The 19,008-nt window shown below is 37.1% G+C and overlaps 1 protein-coding gene across 1 annotated transcript; it reads right to left on the bottom strand.

Moving 5' to 3' along the window:
* Positions 1-12,599: 12,599 nt before the first annotated feature.
* Positions 12,600-15,976, bottom strand: LOC122643629 (beta-xylosidase/alpha-L-arabinofuranosidase 1-like). The gene is made up of 7 exons (XM_043837236.1): positions 15,602-15,976; positions 15,203-15,508; positions 14,923-15,092; positions 14,662-14,762; positions 13,826-14,167; positions 13,319-13,738; positions 12,600-13,225 (listed from the first exon to the last, which is right to left on the bottom strand). The coding sequence occupies exons 1-7, from the start codon at positions 15,890-15,892 to the stop codon at positions 12,600-12,602; spliced, it is 2,256 nt and encodes a 751-aa protein (XP_043693171.1). The 5' UTR covers positions 15,893-15,976.
* Positions 15,977-19,008: the final 3,032 nt, after the last annotated feature.

Here is a 19,008-nt window from a genome sequence, read left to right as displayed (position 1 = left end):
ATTCTTAAATGTGAGTATTGATTGATAAATTCAAGAGTCGAATGTTGGAATGGAAAAGAAAGCTTCTTTCCCTTGCAGGCAGAGTGGAGCCAGTTAGATCTGTAATCCCTAGGATTCGAATCCATCACTTTTCTATGTATTGATGGCCGGCATCTCTGGTGAAGGTTACAAAGAAATAGGTGAGAAATTTCATCTGGTTTGGAACTGTGGAATTTGGTAAATCGGTGATTGTTAAATGGGATGGTGTGTAGGACCAAATCTACAAAAGGTTTAGGCATTTGGCACCTTCTTAATGTGAACAAAGTCTTACGGTGTAAGTTAGCCTTGCAGAATGACAATACTATGAGTAGATTTTTTCCGTGCCAGATTTCTTAATAGTTTTGGCGTCTTTTAGAATGAGTTACAAGTCTTCTTCAATCTGGCAAGGTGTGAAAAGGTCTGGTCCTTTATTGTTAAGAAGGAGAGGTAGGTAGTGGATAATGGAGAGAAGATCAATTTTTGGAATGATAAATGGCTGAGTGAGCTATCTATTGTTGAATCATCAAGCCTTGATTCGTCCCTCTTTCGACAGAGGAATACTGAAGTCGCTGATTTTATTTCGACTGTCAATGGCATTTCCCCTTGGTTTCTTCAGTTTTCCTAAGTAATACATTTTCGGCTGAAAGGAAGATTAAGCTCCCGTCCCAGGACTCTGAAGAAATTCACTTTTGGAGTTTATCTACCAAAGGGCTTTTTACTGTCAAATCTGCTTGGGATGAGCTTTATGTGAAGAACCTTAAGGTGTTGTGGGCTCCTATTATTTGGAACAATAATCTTCTATCTAGACTTTTATCTATCGGTTGGCGTTTGATGTATGGGAAGCTTCCGGTGGATGACTTATTTTTCCTTAAAGGCATCCAGATGTTGTCAAGATGTGAATTATGTCATAAGGAATCTGAATCCGTGCATCATGTTAGTTGGCATTTTTATCCTCTCCTATTACAGCACGGTGTTGTAACACATCGTGCGGCGGCTGCAGAGGCGATGTGCACCATGTGGGGTCCGTTGTGCCGCATGACTTCTGCAGCACCGCATGACCTCTGCAGCGCCGCATGATGTGTAACAGCACCGTGCTATAACAGGAGAGGATAACGATTCTGTTATTGGTGGTGGTGGAAGCGTAATGATACTGGTTGTCATAAGGAATCCGAATTCGCCCTATGTTGGTTCAGCTCTGAACCGGATCGGGTGGGTTTTTAGGGACAGTTTTGTACTTTCTGGGTTAGGGTTTTCTTATATAATGTTGTTATCTCTTTGAGAGATGTGAGAGTGGAAGTTTGTATTTACTTCACAGAAATAGTGGACTCGTTCTATCACTTGGCCGTTGATGTAACCTTTCATTTTGGGGACGAACCACGTAAATCTTGTCTTGTGTGTTTGTTCTTCTCTTTCTCTTTGTTTTTCTTTTGTAAAATCGCCATTTGGGGCGTTGTTTTTCTAACACTTGTATGTCCTTGAGCCGACCTGATGGAATCCATAAAGTAGATTCCACCAGGTAGATTTAGGGGCATACGAGAATGTTCTCTTACTTGAACCTGAGCCGGCCTCAGATCTAGAGGGCCGGCCCTGGCTATAGTCTGGATTTCTAGGTTAGAGAAGAGAAGATAGTTGTTTAAAGTGAGAAAATTGTAATGAGACCAGATAGAGGTTGACTAATATATATGAAAGTCCAACATTCAGAGTTTGAGATTCCTTACGACACTTGGAGATATAGAGGCATTGGATAAAGTGAGAATGAAATCGAGTTCTTAAAGAGTTTGAGATTGTTTTTGGAATGGGTAATAATGAAGTGGTAGAAAATCCTTTTGCAATAAGAGAAGAAGGGAGTTGATTAAGAGGTTTGAGATTGTTTAGACATCTGAAATTCCAAGACCTTCCAGAAGATTCAAAGATTTTTGTGGAGAGCTTGTGCCTCAGGTGTTGCAACATTAGATGCACTTCGAAGCCAAAATATACCAGTAGATGGTTTCTTCATTTAATCGGGCGATTTGGATTGGAAGTGCACTTGGTATTGTTATAACACCTCGAGATGACCCTTCTTTGCACTGGTGGATTCAACATTGGGATCCTTCTCACTACATGATAAGATGACAAGGAGATCGTTGATTTTTCACTGCACTTTTATTTGCAAGCAAGGAATGATGTAGTGTTTTGGTGATGGAGTTGAACTCCTGAAGAGGTTATTCAAGCCTATGTACCGGCTTACAATGAGTTTTATAATGCTCAACCTACTACAAGTATCCAATCGGGTTCCATATCTGATTTTTCCAACAACCTGCTATCTTGGATCGCCCCTCCTTTAGGTGTGGTGAAGATCAATTGTGATGCTAGTTTACCATCAAACTCAACATCTGGTGGACTTGGTTTTATATGTTGTGATTGTCAGGGGAAACCTCTTCATGCTGTATCTATTCCTACAATTTTCAATGATTTTGCAGTTGGGGAGGCTAGCTATGGCAATAAGAACATCAATATTGGTAGCTTTTAGAGGGTTTTGATCGAGTTCACTTGGAGTCAGTTAATAGAAGCGTCATCAATTATCTTCATGGTGGTTTAACATCTTCACCACTTAACTTGAGACCTGTTTTGGAAGATATTATCTATCTTTCCTCTTGTTTTGAATCTTTCCTTTTGTTTTGAAACCTGTAGCTTTCTTTTTATTTCAAGAGAGACTAACAGCTTGGTTGACTATCTGGCAAGAGAGCCCTATCGGTGACGTGTACGATAGCATGACCTACTTCCAATCCATGGTTACTGAAGTTATGTAATCTTCAACCATGAGCTTTCACGTTATCTAATAAATGACCTTATCAAATATATATATATATATATATATATATATATATATATATATATATGTTTAGTTCAATGAAATTCTTGTTTTTGATAACTTTATGATGCATTATTAATATATTTATAGAATGGTGTATATGTCTATTATATAGTGAATATATGTCTGTATTTTTGCTTACAGAATAGTCGTATTAAACATGTATTAAACACGTACCATATCATTGCCATGCACATTTTATTACGCTGGATTTTTTAAAAGTATTATTGTCTTCTGGTCTGTTTAATTACTGTATGTATCTGTAACCGTTTTAATGCGGTTCCCGAATTTACTAATTATGATCTGAACAATAGTTGGGAACTGAGGCTATGTTTGAAAGCCAAGAAAAGAAGAAAAAAAAAAAAAAAAAAACATAATGAGACAAAAACTGTAATGACATACTGATTAATTTATGTGCCTATCTCCCTCTCTTATTTTGAATCAATTAATTGCAACCACTTGGACCTCAATTACTCACAAAGAGAACCGATTGATTCTGCACACAATTATCCTCTGAAACAACCACTTAGGCCTTAATAATTACAATGTCACAAGTGTTTGTCTCATGCACTTCTCTTATTCACCATTCCATTCCATCGTCTCCTTAATTCTTCAAGACGTAACCAGGGGTGTAATGCTTTCATCTACTTCTCCTGTTTAGCCTTAGGAATCCATTCAATCTGATTTGCTATGAAATAGGTAGTCAAGATAAGTCAGATTCTCTCACCGAATCCGAATCTGAATTTGAATCCCTTTCTCTCTTCTTTTCATCATTGGAAGGGACAAGTTTCTTCCTTCAGCCCTCTTCCCTCTCTTCCCCTGTTTGGCTGTTTCGGACTATAAGAGATAAACATCACACGTTCCCTACAGTTGGGGTACCTAATTAGGAGATTGAGCAAATCGACTCAAAGGAGATTGCCTCAAGAAAGAATCCCCTAATTGACATAAGTAATTAATCGATTGATTGTATAGTTAGTTTCCTTGTAGATTGTAATTACCTTCCACATGCAATTCTCTCTTCACACTTGTTTTAAAGGATAGAATTGTTGGCAAAAGCATTAATCGGTTGATTGTATAATATAGTTTCCTTGTAGATTGTAATTACCTTCCACAATTTTCTCTTCACACTTGTTTTAAAAGATAGAATTGTTGGCAAAAGCATTAATTGATTGATTGTTTAGTATAGTTTCCTTGTAGATTGTAATTACCTTCCACAATTCTCTCTTCACACTTGTTTTAAAGGATAGAATTGTTAGCCAGCATTAATCGGTTGTTAATCGTTTTATTTTGGTAAATATAAACCGTGATCCTGTCTAATTAATATTTAAATAAGAATAAGAATCTTATTAAATTCAATCAAGTATTTTTTTAATACTTAAATTAAATCAATGGTCATTAATACATGCATGATTCTAATCCGATGACCATGAGATTGGCTGCGTGGAATATACACTACCTAGCTACAAGACCGAGATCTTTTCTTTTTCCATAATCTTAATTACCTATTTGAAGTTTTGAACTCAATCACGTATCATGGATTCCTAAAAAACGGTGAGAGACCGAAAAAGAAAAATAGAAAAAAGAAAAAAATAAATAGGGAAAACGGAGTTAAGTAGAAATATCTGGACTCTACTTTGACCCAACCTCACGCTACGTGTCAACCAATTATATTATAGGTGAGTCATCATTTTTATGCATATCAATATGGATAGTAGAGATCGATGAGAAACCCGACTGTGTTGGGACACTACTGAGAGAAAGAAGAGATGAAGTGAAACTGGACTTTCCTGGATAAGATCACAGTGGGAGAAATGGACCCCTTTCTCTCCGGTCTCCTCCCCCACCCGTTCGTTATAAATACTGTTCCTTCCCCTCTTCTTTCCCACCACTCTCCTCTCTTTCTCTCTTGTTTGTTTACTTTTTTGAAGTCTTCCGGCCTCATGATGGCGAATCTCACAGCAGCTTTAGTATCTTTTTTTGTTTTGTTCTTCTTCACTCTTACGTCAGATTCTTTTGAAATTTCCACTTTTAATGCTACACTGAAAAAAAAAAAAAAAAAAAAAAGAAAGAATAAGATGACATTGAGTGATTTTAGAAAATAAGTAATCTAAAAGGTCTTATTGAAAATATACACTTACTAAATAAATTCCTATAATTGGTTTGCTCCAATGTCTTACTCTTATCATTTGGAGTTTCATCATCATAATTAATTCTCTTCCCGATGAAGAAAGAAAAACTGGAAAAAAATAATGTCTTGTAAATATTTAAGGGCAATGAGTTTTATAAAAACAAATATCATGCCTGCATGATGATTTTGGGTTAGAATTTGCTCATACCAAATGCATGTCCATAGTAACCACCTACTAATATTTCATATGCATCTTATCAAGGTAATAACATCTTCATAAAATTTTGAGTGGTTGGTGCCTTCATGGATTAACCAGCCAAAATTATATCTGTCACAAACAAATCTGATATATGAATGGTGGGTTTCTCTTTATAGCATGGATTACAAGAAATTGGGCTTTTGAAAAGCCCACAAATACATAAAGGTTAGAAGATAGCCACTCTACAAGTATAACATGATGTGGGTAGTCTAAGTGTCATTGAGTAGAGAGCGCCTCTTGTCGTGTTGGTGGCTGTGAATCGCAGTTGAGTGCTGGCCTAAGTCCTGGGAGAGGTCACTTGTTTGACCCTTTCCCATCGGATGCTTGACAACCTATTATTCCCCCTTGTCCCCTCCCTCTATGGGGACCCCACCTTCTGGTGGTGGGGCTAGTTCAATTTTCCTACATAGAACGGGAGATTAGGTAGTTGAAAATTTCGTAATGGACAAAAAGGGTATTCAATGCATGTGATCACTGCTTATTGATATGCTAAAATATTAGGGGCTTGATCATGATGATGATATACATGGAACAAAGATCCCTACCAAGCCTATGTGGCACCTGTGCCCAAAAATAGGAGGTGGTAAAATGATCGCTCCACCCCTGTGAAATGTAAAATTCCTACTCTTGTTCATGTTCCGTGCACGCTTTCATTGGCTCCCATATTGGTAAAAGGGTCACGCAGCCTAGCAGCGATCCCCCACCCTATAAGAGGGATTGGGATCATAATTTGAACTAAAATCTAAATGAAGGCATAAATGACATGCATTGGACTGAGGTGGCATGAGCATTGCCTTAAGTAGAGTTAAGGGATAGGGATCATTTATTTGACGACTAACATGAATTGGAAGTTAGCATTATTTTTGGTAAAATTCCCAAGTGGATGGAGGGGATTATGGAATCATACTTATTAACAAGTGAGAGGTTTTTTTTTGGGGTAAATTTCATGGACACCCCCTGTAAGTATTCAATATGTAATGGACATCTTTAACTTTGAAAAAATATCAAAGATTGTCCTTATTTTATGATTATATTTCAACTTAGTTCACTAGGTTAGGTCTGTGCAGTTAAATGCCTGTTAATTATTTTATAATGATGAAATTACCCTTACCATAGGGTGAACTTCCCATAATACCCTTAAGGGTTAAACCCCAAAGACCAATCATTCTCTTCATCGTCTTCCATGGTCTGGAGGCGGAAGAAGCAAGAACAGGGAAGGGGCTCTGCAAGGCACCATTTTTGCTTCGATTTTGCGGAAGGGTGTCTGAGAAAACGAGACACAGAGAGAAGAGAAGTCATTTTTCAGAGTATTCGAAGCTCGGTTTCTATGGTTCCGTTCATTTTCTAGCCACTTCGGATGGTTTTGATCTGAGTTTTGTAACCAAGGATCTCGATATTTAATTTACTCTGGTAGATTTTTCGGTCGCTGAAGGTAGGAAGTAGGATTCTCAGAGTTGCGAGCATTCTACTTCTATTTTCGCAGTCTCAAAAATTTCAAGTTGATTTGTTTTTATCTTCGAAGCTTTTCCACGATTTTTGGTTGATCCTGTCTGGATCTTCTTTTTCTGGTTCTTCCTTGAACTTTAAAAAGTGCTGCTCAAATAGAGTGTATACAAATTTTCTACAAATCTATGCGTATTCCAATAATTCTATTTGTTGCATTTCCACTCGAAGCTTTTTGGTTGAAAGTTCCTTTTCTGAAGCTGATTCCCAAATCATTTATTGTAACTTGTAATAGATAAATTCAGATTCCACTTCACAGTTCCCCTGTATATTTCCAATCACAATCTCTCTCTCTCTCTCTCTCTCTCTCTCTCTCTCTCTCACTTTCTACTTCTTCTTGTTGCTGTTTTACTAGATAAAATCTAAACTGAGGACTCTAGCTTCAATGGTATGTATTGTTAATCTACAAAGTTCCTGTAGTTTTTTCGCTACAAAAGAATCTTTAAGTTGTGTATAATTGCATTCGTTCTTTGGATAAATAATCGCTCTATCGTTTCAGCTATTTGATGTTTATGCCATCGATCTTGATGTACAATGAGCTAGCTCGGTACAAAAAATAAGAAAAACTTTTAGGATCCTTAATTTTATTTTAGAAAAACGAAAGAAAGAATGAACATTTTTGGGTTTCATTTTCCTAAAAAGAAGACGGTGGTATTTGGCAGAATAGGGAAGATGATGGAATTAGGGCTTTTTATTTAAGATGGAATTAGGGTTTTTTATTTAAATAACTAAGGGGGTAAAATGGACATTCAACTCTGAGTGGTAACCCTACTTAACGTCAGGGGGGAAGGTTGATATTTTGACCAAATATGATATGCCCGTGACATATTGAATACTTAAAGGGGGTGTCCGTGAAATTTACCCCTTTTTTTTAACTAAAGGATCAGATTGTGTTGGGTAAGGTGTTGTGCCCAGCCTCAATCTGTCTCTCTCCCACCCCCTTGAAATGAGTCCGGATCAGGTCTAATGACATGTACCGTCCTTGGACCTGATCCGAGTTCATTTGGAATCTTGAGCCGACCTGTGGAGCCCAATCATTCCTTTGACCAAATTACCTTCTATTTGAAGAAATCTTTAATTAATATTTGTGCATAGAAAGCTATAATGGGGATTCTGACAACACGAGATCTCGCAAAATTATGGAGGGGGAGGGGGACTCTAAAATCGAGCTTTAAGGCCTCCAAAACCTATGTCATAAATTCCGATCTATAGAAAGGCTTAAAAAGGAATCTATTATGACATCTTCTGACGCCCCACTGGTGTACTACAGATTTTGAACACTGCTTCAATGAGAGCCATTAGATCAGCCTCTGAAATTTGATTAAAACATTAATCTTAGGTCTGAAATCTGATTAAAACATTAGCCTTAGGATCACACCTTGTGTTGACTAGTCAGGCCCCATAAGATTCATTAGATTGAAATCTTAAATATACAAATTAGCATGAACAAGTCCAAGATTGCTTAAATCTGAATTATATTGAAAGAGTTATGTATCGGTCAAACTTAATTTGGTGTGCACGAATGTTGTCAAAATCGCTCTGAATGATTTTTTTTATTTTTTATTTTTTTTTTGACATCAAAACAAATGAATATTGTACCACACTTTTGCTTTTAGCATTGTTTTACCACATTAAGATTTATGAAATTTTTAGATTTGAGAAAAACCCCAACATTAGAAAGTTGAAAATTGTACCTATCGTCAAAAATCCAGTTTTAGTTCTAGAACTAAGGGGCTGACTTTTTTTTCTTTTGGAATTTGATTTTTTTAACTATTTTTATTGGATTCAAATAAGGGGGTATTTGCTTATTTATAAATAATATCTTAAGTAAATTGAAATACAAATACAAAGTGAAACTCCCATTTGGATTTTGTTTTTGCATAACTAATAGTACTAATGTGTTTAAATGGCCTAAAATAACTTGAGTACCAAGTTTCAGATCCAAACTAGGTCTAAAACCCACCGAAACCAGATTTCGAGTTGAAAAATAAAATGCACCAACTCGATCGAGATCTCGATTTTTCCTAGGGTCGAGTTCCTAATTTTAGTACCTTGGTTGTGGGTAGTTTCAACAACTTCCACTCCTTTTTTTGAACTTTAAATATGAAAATCCCTAAGTGGTTAAGTAATTGTCCACAACCTTGTACATCACCTTCCCACTTTGTTGTTCAAATTCAAAAAGAATCTTTTTTATGGCACGTGCAATGCATGACCTTAAACCATGCATGGTATTTCAATCAATGACAGAAAGTAGGTGTAAAATTTGTAAATTAAGGTGTAAATAGTTTGATAGTAAATTTGGGGTGTGGGTTATGATATGTCATAATCCTATAGAGTAGTGTTCAATCACCAACACATTGGGGATTGTGCAGTAATGCATAAAAAACTTTCTACAGTCTAGACAATTGGAGAGCATAGTGGGTTGCCAAAAGAAACTTGAGATTTTCTAAGACAACAGTGGTTTGAAAAGAAAAGAAAATTAGTTTCCAAGTGTCTATCTTTCCTCCTCAAAACAAAGGGGAAGGGGGAGGAGGGGGGGGGGGGTAGAGGTGTCTTTTCATATAAAGGGAGAGAGACAGACTCATGGGAGTGTTGACGTAGGCCACACTCGAGGACAGAGTTTTTTTTTCCCAAAATAAATTTAAGAGAAAATTACTTGGACACCCCTTAGACTATTCCCGTTTTCTTACTATCCCCAGCTTTTCAAACAATTACTTGACACCCCTTGAAACCTGACAGTGTTAGTCTGTTGTTAGTGCTTAAATGAAAATATCCATTTTACCCTCACCCCTAACCGTAAACCATAAAAACGCAGGAAAAACCTGAAACTGAAAATACAAAACCCAGCCCTCAGTGTTGCACTTCTGCTGGCCATTCCTGTGGTCAGCCGCAGTGCTGTCCGACACCGGTGATGACCATCCGTCAGGCGGTCTGTTAGTTTAGTTCTTCGCTCTCTATTATATTTTGGGTTATTTGGGGAAGGAAGGGAGGGAGAGAGTTGGGAGCGACACGGTTTCCTTGTTTCGCTGGCAATTCAAAAACCTTAGTTTGTTTGTTTTCTGCTCCAATCTTCCTCTATTAAATTAACTCAATTTCTTCACTTTGCTTTTGACAATTGATATTTATTTTCAACAATCTCTCGGTTGATCTGCAACCAGTGTTGCGCTTCGATCTTTTATTTCCATCTCGGGTAGGGTTATTAGGGTTATTTTGCTCCCTCCCCCACTGTTCTGTTTTTTTTTTCTCTTTACTTTTGCTCCTTAATTCTTTTGGTTGATAGATCGGTGTGTTATGTTCTTTCAATTTTTGAAATTCGCAAATTGCAGGTGCAGTAGCAGAAGTCTCGCCATGGCCAAAGGTTCTTTCAATCAAATTGTTGGGGTGTCCAAGTAATTTTCTCCAAATTCAATTAGAACTTGACTCTCTTTGACAAAGTGTAACTCGTTCGAGCAACTAGGTTTTTAAGAGAACAAGTCTCGACCTAGTTTTGCAACTATGGGGTGAACAACAATGGATATATATGTTTCCATCTCTCTCTACATCTCTTTGTCACATGAATAACCTCGCTGCCCTGCTATTTATGAAACCATTTCATGTAAGATCTGTTCCTCCACTTGCTCAAAGAACCCTCTCCCATTTTTAAATTAACAAGAAGGTTCCCCACGACATCAGTGTGAGGAACTATCTGTATACTACATGCCAAAAATGGTATCATCCACATGGGATCCACACGTGTCAGAATATTAGAAAGTGTGGATCCCCCCCCCCACTTCTCAATATGAGAGTGCATACGCTCAAATCTACACTCCGACACAGTGATCAGTATTGGACACGGTACTGATCTGGTTGATACCGACTTGGATCAGCTTGTATTGGCCTTGGATTGGATTGGAGTTGGGAAAACGTACTTATTTTTTGGGATCAACTGCTATCATGGTTTTAAGATTCAAGATCAACCTATATTGTACCCATATCAATTATTATCAGCCAGTATAAGTTCGGATCTTTGTGTACTTTTTTGAAAAAAAATTAACCAAATCGGATCGGAATGGATCGACTGATCCAGATTGGTAACCGATCCAAATACTGATACAGATTTCCTGACCAGGATCGGCCAAGAATCGGCTGATACCGATCTGATTCCAATTCCTCCTTCCATGCTCTGACAGCGTGCACTTCTTTTTCTTATAATTTAATTATTTCAAGTGTAATAACATTATAAAACAGATAGGTAAATTAGATGACTCTTAAGAGCTATTTTAAGTATAGGAGTTGGACTCTATAGATTGAATTGCCAAGAAGATGTGACAGAAGAATATCCATCCGATTGAAGCCACATTTTCTTAAACAACAAACTCAGTAAAGCCGAGTCGAGTAGATGCTCTTTTATCAATCATTGATTTGCCAACAAGTCAAACCTCCCATTCTGATCAGATCAGGATTCACGATCAAGAATATAACCCTTTTAACTTATATCTGAACTCGCTTTAAATTATTTGTAATTATTATTATTATTATTTTTTTGGTAAAGTATTAATTTGTAATTATTTTTAGGGAAAAAGTTCTCTGTCCGGGAGTGAGGCCTACGCCAGCACTCCCATGAGTCTATCTCTCTCCTCCCTTCGTGAAAAGACACCTCTACCCCCTTATTTTAAGGAGGAAAGAGATAGACACATAGGAGTGCTGGTGTAGGCCACACTCCCGTATAGAAAACTGCTTCCCTTATTTTTAAGTGCATGGTATCCGAATCCGTATCAACTGTGGATACAGTTATAATCCTCTATAATAAGAACCCAATTCAAGTGATTGAAACACATGACCCTTTTCGGACCGTTGCGACAGTTGTTGATACCTAATACTGTTTCAACACACCTTAGTAGCTAGGATCTATCCATTACACACCAACTATTTCTTTTGCCACGAGGATAGATGATATGGCTATTATGACAATTTAATGGAGAGATCATGGTCTAGAATATCCAAGTGGAAAATTGTTTAGTCTAACTCAATCAAATATCATTTTACGTATTGGCATGCATGCATGCATGCATGCCATATCAACAATACTCTGACCACTACTGTGTACTCTTCCTGTATATATAGCCTTGGATGTTCAAGGTTCTGTTTTGCCACCTAACAGGTAGGAATGTTAGCCGGTTGGTCTTGGTCAAGCCTTATCGGTCCCCACCAATTTAAGGCCCTACACCATATTACCGAATCGTTTAATTAATCAGGTCTCATAGGCTAGGCATGGGGAGACATTTATATTGAGTCGGATGGTTAATCGATGTGTAATCAGAGTTAAGTTGATCAGGCTAATCTGTCATTAAATGAGTTGATTGAGCTAATTTGGCTATAAACAAACTATAAACAGTTCATAAACAAATTAATCAAGCAATAAACAGTCGGTCCTGGTTAGGTGCCCATATATTAGACTAGAACCAAGCACCTGAAATGCCTAATAATAATTGGTCTAGGCCCAATACTGGACTATTTACTAATCAGTCAGTCCAGATTCGGGCTTGTTGCTTTTCCATTAGATCTGGAGCTTTTGGCATATACATAACAACATGATAAGGAGAACATATACAATTTAAAATTAATTAACCAACAAAATATGCAAATTTAAATAGAAACCTGAATTATATATAATTGTAAAAAGTAAAAGTTTACTACATGTTTACTAATTAAGCATCTTAACAAACTGACCCCGTATCCCTAACCCTAACTACTGCTGGTGTTTGAGAGAGAATTAAGGGAAAAAAAAAAAAAAAAAGAAGGAAAGAGAACACAGACAAAAGATAATGCTAATAACCTAAATAATCTTTCTAAGTAGCCATCTAGTTTTGATTAGATTCAATATTGAGTTGAACTGGTAAAAAGAGCTCTTCATCTCCGACCACAATCATGTGCTCACCGGATGGCAAAACCCTATAAGCTGTCTTGTCCACCAGCATCAAGCTCTTGCACCCATTAAATGTAAACTTCAAGGTCTTGCTCTCCCCAGCTTTCAAGAACACCTTTTGGAACCCAATAACCTGTTTGATATGAGTTTCCATGATACCTTCCGGAGGCTTTGAATAGACGATGACAACTTCAGATCCATCCATCTTTCCCACATTTTGAACTTGAACATCAACCTCAAATTCCAACTCTTTCCCACAATTGATGTCATCAACCACAACTGCTGGGCAAGGAGGCCTAGCGGCACCGTCCTCGTAAGCGAGATCACGGCAATGTTGGAGTCTTCCAAGTTTCAGGTGAAGTGCTTTACCAGAAGATACCATTGAGTATTGAAATTGGGTGTAGCTAAGACCATATCCAAAAGGATAAAGGGTTTCACCTTTGAAGAACTTATAAGTCCTTCCAGGGTACCCAAATTCAGGAACTGGCCTTAGGGACATGGAATTCATGGGCAACTTGTCTGTGTAGTCATTAGTGTACCATGTAACTGGCAACTTTCCACCTATCAAACACGTAAGGAAAAAAAAGAATTAAATAGAAATAATCATCAATTAGCCATCAAAATAAGGCAATAATTAAGGGTTAATATAATTACCTGGATTGTGGTTTCCAAAGACAACATCAGCAATAGCACGACCACCTTCCTCACCAGGATAACCAACCCAAAGAATGCTTTGGATTTTAGGGTTATTCTTAGCAAAAGAAATATCAATACAACCTCCAGACATGACAACAAGAATGACTGGTCGACCCTTAACAGCATTGGAGACCTGATTGATTAAATCAGTTTGTTGACCTGGAAGTTTGAGATCATCTCTATCAAATTCCTCTCTCTCAAACCCTAAATCCAAGCCAGCAACAATGATGGTAGCATCTGCATTATTTGCTGCCTCCACAGCTGCACGAAAGTCATCTGTCTCTGTACATGCAGTTCCATCTCCACATGATTTTACAAAAGTCACATTTCCATATTTAGAGAATCCATCTTTAGGAGAAGTGTACTTGCATGGAATACCTAATTAATAAGATAAAATCAAATTATTATATATCAGCATTTGATTTCGAAACTATCAGAGAGAGAGAGAGAGAGAGAGTCTAATACCTGCATAGTTTCCAATCATGGTAACAGTGACATTACCATTAGGTCCTACCACTGCAATGTTCTTAACTGTGGAAGAACTCAAAGGCAAAGTTTGATTGTCATTCTTAAGCATAACAATTCCTTGCCTGGCAGCATCAGCAGCTAACTCAATGTGTTCATCAGAGCAAATATCCTTCTTTCCAAGAGATTCCAGAGAAGGGATTCCATCAAAGAATCCAAGTCTCATGAGCACAACATAGTTGTTCTTCAAAGCCCTATCAATGTCTCCTTCTTTGATTCTCCCAATCATCGTCGCATTCTCACCATAATCTTGGAAGTACCATCCACATTCCAAATCCAAACCTGAATTTACAGGCAAATTAATAATTAAATAAACAGAAAATTAAGGATTAAGTAAGCATTTGCCAACTAGTTGTGGACATTTTTTGAAACCAAACTGAAATCATAATTGGAAAACAAGGTCGTTTGACTCGACTCGTCTTGAATTTATACCATTGAACAAGAGAAGGGAGTCGAAGAGTTGAGGGTTTCTTATTGTTTTATAATACGGATTTACTTTTATACTTAACTCAAGTTTTAAGTGAATTGGCTTTATGATTTTTTTAAAAATGACTAAACTCGTCGAGTTTGTCTTGACTCAAGTAAAAATACCTAATCTTAAAGACAGGCCCCAATCACCAACTATGAGTCTTAAATATTAAGATTGAATAAATTATTAAATAAACAAAAAAAAAGACAACCATTTGTGGTAAACCCATTAATTAATATTTTATAAATCAATAAGTATTAAACACTTTATTAATCAATTTGATAGAGACATGCACATCCAACAATACCTGCGTTGAGTGATTGTGCAATAACATCTTCATTTGAATCACCTAGCCATGTTTGGTTACGAACTATTACATCCATTGAATAGCAATCAGATACAATGTAGCTGTAAGCCACAAATGTTTAAAAGAAGAAGAAAAAAAGAAAAAAAAAAACCCCAATGTGAGCAATTAGCAATAATAAATGTGAAAGGAGAAGGGACCCAATTAAAAAAGGGAAAAAAATTAATGTGAGTAGTAATAATTAAAAAGCAATATATTTATTACCCATTAAGACCCCATTCTCCTCTAATAGTCTCTCTCAAGAGTTTTGGGTCACTGCAAGCTGGGATACCATTGACATTGTTAAAAGAACACATAACACTAACAACATCTCCTTCTCGAATACACATCTCAAAGGGACGATTAAATGTCTCTACCATATCTCTCTCAGCAACCTTCAAAAAACCAACATATATAATTAATAAATAAATGAATTATTATATCAAATTCTTAAAAACTTAATTATTAATTTTGTGCATTAATTAACTAATTAATTATACCGTACCTTAGCATCATAAGAATGGCGATCAACTTCATACCACTTATCAATATCATAAGCAGTGTAATGCTTGCAACATCCACCAATCTTAAGAGGCCTTGAGTTTGGATTAGGTACATCAACAAATCCCTCAATATCCTGCAACCCTCGAACGAAATTAATAGAATAAGTTCCAATTACGAACGGATCTTCACCAGGGGTTTCCAAGGTTCTTCCCCATCTAGGGTCCCTAACCACATTAATGTTTGGGCTCCAAAAGGTCAATCCAGCAGTTCCAAGATTATACATAGCTCTGGCCTCCGTCGATGAAACCTGTAATTAATAATTAATTGATACTCAATTATAACAACATTAATAATTAATTAATTCTCTAAGTTATATATATATATATGTTACGACGGCTACCTGGCCTATAAGCTTCCATAGAGATTCATTGAAGGTGGCAGCAGTGAGAATAACTGTAGGGAAACTTGTGGCACCAGGAACTTCTTTAGTGAATTTAGTACCAAACCCTGTAGTTGCAACTCCATGAAGGATCTCAGACCACCACTCGTAAGGGGGAAGTCCAAGTCTGAAAACCCCAGTTGAATTATCTCCCATTTGCTTCACTTTCTCTGCCAATGTCATCCTATCGATCAAATCTTTGGCTCTGATTTCATATGGAACCAATTTATCACAGAAAAGGAAGGCTGACATGTCCAACCCTTGATCTGCAAACCTTTGAGGGTCACATACGTGAGTGTAATTCCTAGTTGCAGAAGAAGCATTACTGCTGGAAATTTCAAAAGCAGATGTAAGAGTGAAGAGGAACAAAACAAAAAAAGATACTAAAGCTGTGAGATTCGCCATCATAACGCCGGAAGACTATAAAAAAAAAGTAAACAGGAGAGAAAGAGAGGAGTGGTGAGAGAAACGAGAGGGGAAGAACACTATTTATAGCGGATTAGCGGGTGGGGGAGGAGAGAGAGAGAGAGAGAAACACGTCTAGTTTCAGGATACATCACTTCATCTCTCCCTCTTTATCAACCGGATCGTTATCCTCACATCAGATATCCATGTGATATCAAACTCCTTACATATGATATCAACGAAAACTGTGAAGCTGTGCACTTGTTTAAGTTAATCTGTAACTTGTATTATTAAGATTGGTAACATTCTTATCTAGGATAGGATAGTGTCCCAACACAGTCGGGTCTCTCTCATCTCTACTATCCATATTATCCATATTGGAGTTGGGCTTACGTTCGGGAATGGTTCACAGCCATTCAAATGGAATCCAAAGATCCACTCCAATGACATTGAAGAGAAATCCTCTCCAATGACCTTTTCCAAACGTGATTGAGTACCTATTCACATTTGACTATCTACACAGGGGTAGAGACGTCATCTCAAGGTGCTTTATGAGAAGACGTAGGAAACACCACCAAGTATAGATATCTATTTTCACTTTAAGATTATTACCGGAAAAAAATAGGTAATAAAAATAGGAATCTTTAAAACTTTACCTACAAATCATAATCAGGTATCATGGTTATATCGTATCATGGTAATCTTTTGTTATTTGAGTTCGTCTTTTAGTTAGTTGGGTAGGGTAATTAAGTACTTGTCTTTGGGTTATCTTTGATCACTTGCGTCCGATTGTTAGAGTTATCTTCTATTATTTACATTCTATCGTAAATTATCGAGTTGGATTGTAATCCAATAAAGGACGACTCTTGAATAACAAACGTGATCCACATTGGAATTTCCCTAATACGAGGACTTCCCCCTCCCCCCTCCCCACGTGGGAGAGATACTTGGAATTTCCCTAATACGAGGACTCCCCCCTCCCCCCTCCCCCACGTGGAAGATACTTGAAATTGATACGTGATCGTATCATGATATTCCTTGTGCCATATTCTTAAGTGTGTCAGAAGGGGACAGGAACCGGAACCGATTGTTGATGATCGAATCGAATCGCATCGTAGAAAAATAATTCTGTTTTGGTTTTATTGGTTCTCTTCTCAGTTCGATTTTGATTTACACCGTAAAATCGTGGTTCTAAACCGAATAAGAAATCGAAACAATCAAATAGAAACCAGTACCTTTCACTCAAATACTACTAATCCATGCATCAATTGGATTAATTAATAACATAATCATTAATTTAATAAAGGGTAATTTACACATACCACCCCTGAGGTTTGACGAAAGAATAATTTTACCCCCCAGTTTTGGAAAATTCGGCGTACCCCCCTGAGGTTTGCAAACGATAACAAATAAGCCCATTCCGTCAGTTCATGACTAACAACGTTAAAAATTTAAAGTAAACTGACAAAATTGCCCTTGTAAGAAAACAAAAAACAAAAAAAAAAAAAAACCCTGCAACTCATCTTCCCCAAATCGTTTTGGGGAAGATGAGTTGCAGGTATGGGGAACACCTAGAAACCAAGACAGTGGCATGGCAACCGAAGAATCCAGGATCAAATTGAGGAGCTGGATTGAAGAATGTATGTTTCCTTTATGGATGTCTCCCAGCTGTTTCTAGAAGTTCCAAGAGCCTTTCACAAAGCAGCCCTATTTCACCCTTTGTCTTTACACTTTTGAAATGGATCGATGATTTAAGCTCAAATCCTGGTCGAAGGATCCAATCTTAGGGAAGATTAATCCTATAAAGCTTGGTCTGATTTTGATTGACATATCCACAGATATTGTAAAGTATCCAAGTTCGATTGCAAAGTTCTCATCCGAAGTAACCTCTGCACATTCCTTTGCTTTTGCATATATACCTGTAATGGGATTCAATTAAAATAAAAACACACAGAGAATCAAAAGTTGAAAAAGGCCAAAGAGAAGTGAATTAGGATTTTTTTCTAGTAACCAAATAATTTTTAATCAGGTTATGAGCTTTGCCAAAGGTAGGAGTCATCCACCTTATGATTTGGGCAAGGATCATGTGAGAGATGCTATTAATGAATAGGGATGAGAATTAATAGAAGAAACAGAAGCGGCGCAGTTAGTGTGCAACCCTAGAGTCAGGGTTTCTAGGGTTTGGAGGAAGGTAGATGGTCGTGATTTGATTGTTGAACGGAATGTGAACAGAAGCCTCTTCTCCGATTGTTTACCTGTGTATTTCCGAGGTGATAACTCAGATTTAGTGACCACCGATACCATGAAACACACTGTAATTCGTCCTCTCACTTGTTCTTCTTCTTCTTCTTCTCTATTATTATTGTTTCTGGTTGCTTTGATCCTGAACCATAATAGATAAAAAAACGAGAAGACTAGGTAGACTCTGCTCCAAATCGCTCCGGATCCTTCACTCGTCGTGCCACAGTCTTGGTTCCCATGGTGTTCCATACCTGCAACTCTTCTTCCCTAATCGATTTTGGGGACGAGTTGCAGGTTTGTTTTTTTATTTTTTTTTTCTTTTTGTAAGGGCAATTTCGTCAGTTCATAGCATATTTTTAACGCTTTTAGTCATGAACTGACGGAATGGGTGTATTTGTTACCGTTTGCAGACCTCAGGTGGTATGCAAAATTTTTCAAAACTAAAGGGTAAAATTATCCTTTCGTCAAACCTCAGGGGTGGTATGTGTAAATTACCCTTTAATAAATATAATTATTGATCATACTTGAAATATGAACAAATTGAAAATGATGGATGATGTTAACAAAACCCTATTTTCTAATATAAGAAATAGTTTGTTTATCATTTGAGAATAGAGAAGAAGAAAAGAATAGAAAAACAAAGAATAGAAAAGGAAAAGACTGGAAATTTATTATTATTATTATTTTTATCACATAGGCATGGAAAATATGATGTATAAAGG

This window comes from Telopea speciosissima, chromosome 10 (genome assembly GCF_018873765.1).
Source record: "Telopea speciosissima isolate NSW1024214 ecotype Mountain lineage chromosome 10, Tspe_v1, whole genome shotgun sequence".
Taxonomy (NCBI): Eukaryota; Viridiplantae; Streptophyta; class Magnoliopsida; order Proteales; family Proteaceae; genus Telopea; species Telopea speciosissima.
This window is presented reverse-complemented; position numbering and strand designations above follow the sequence as displayed.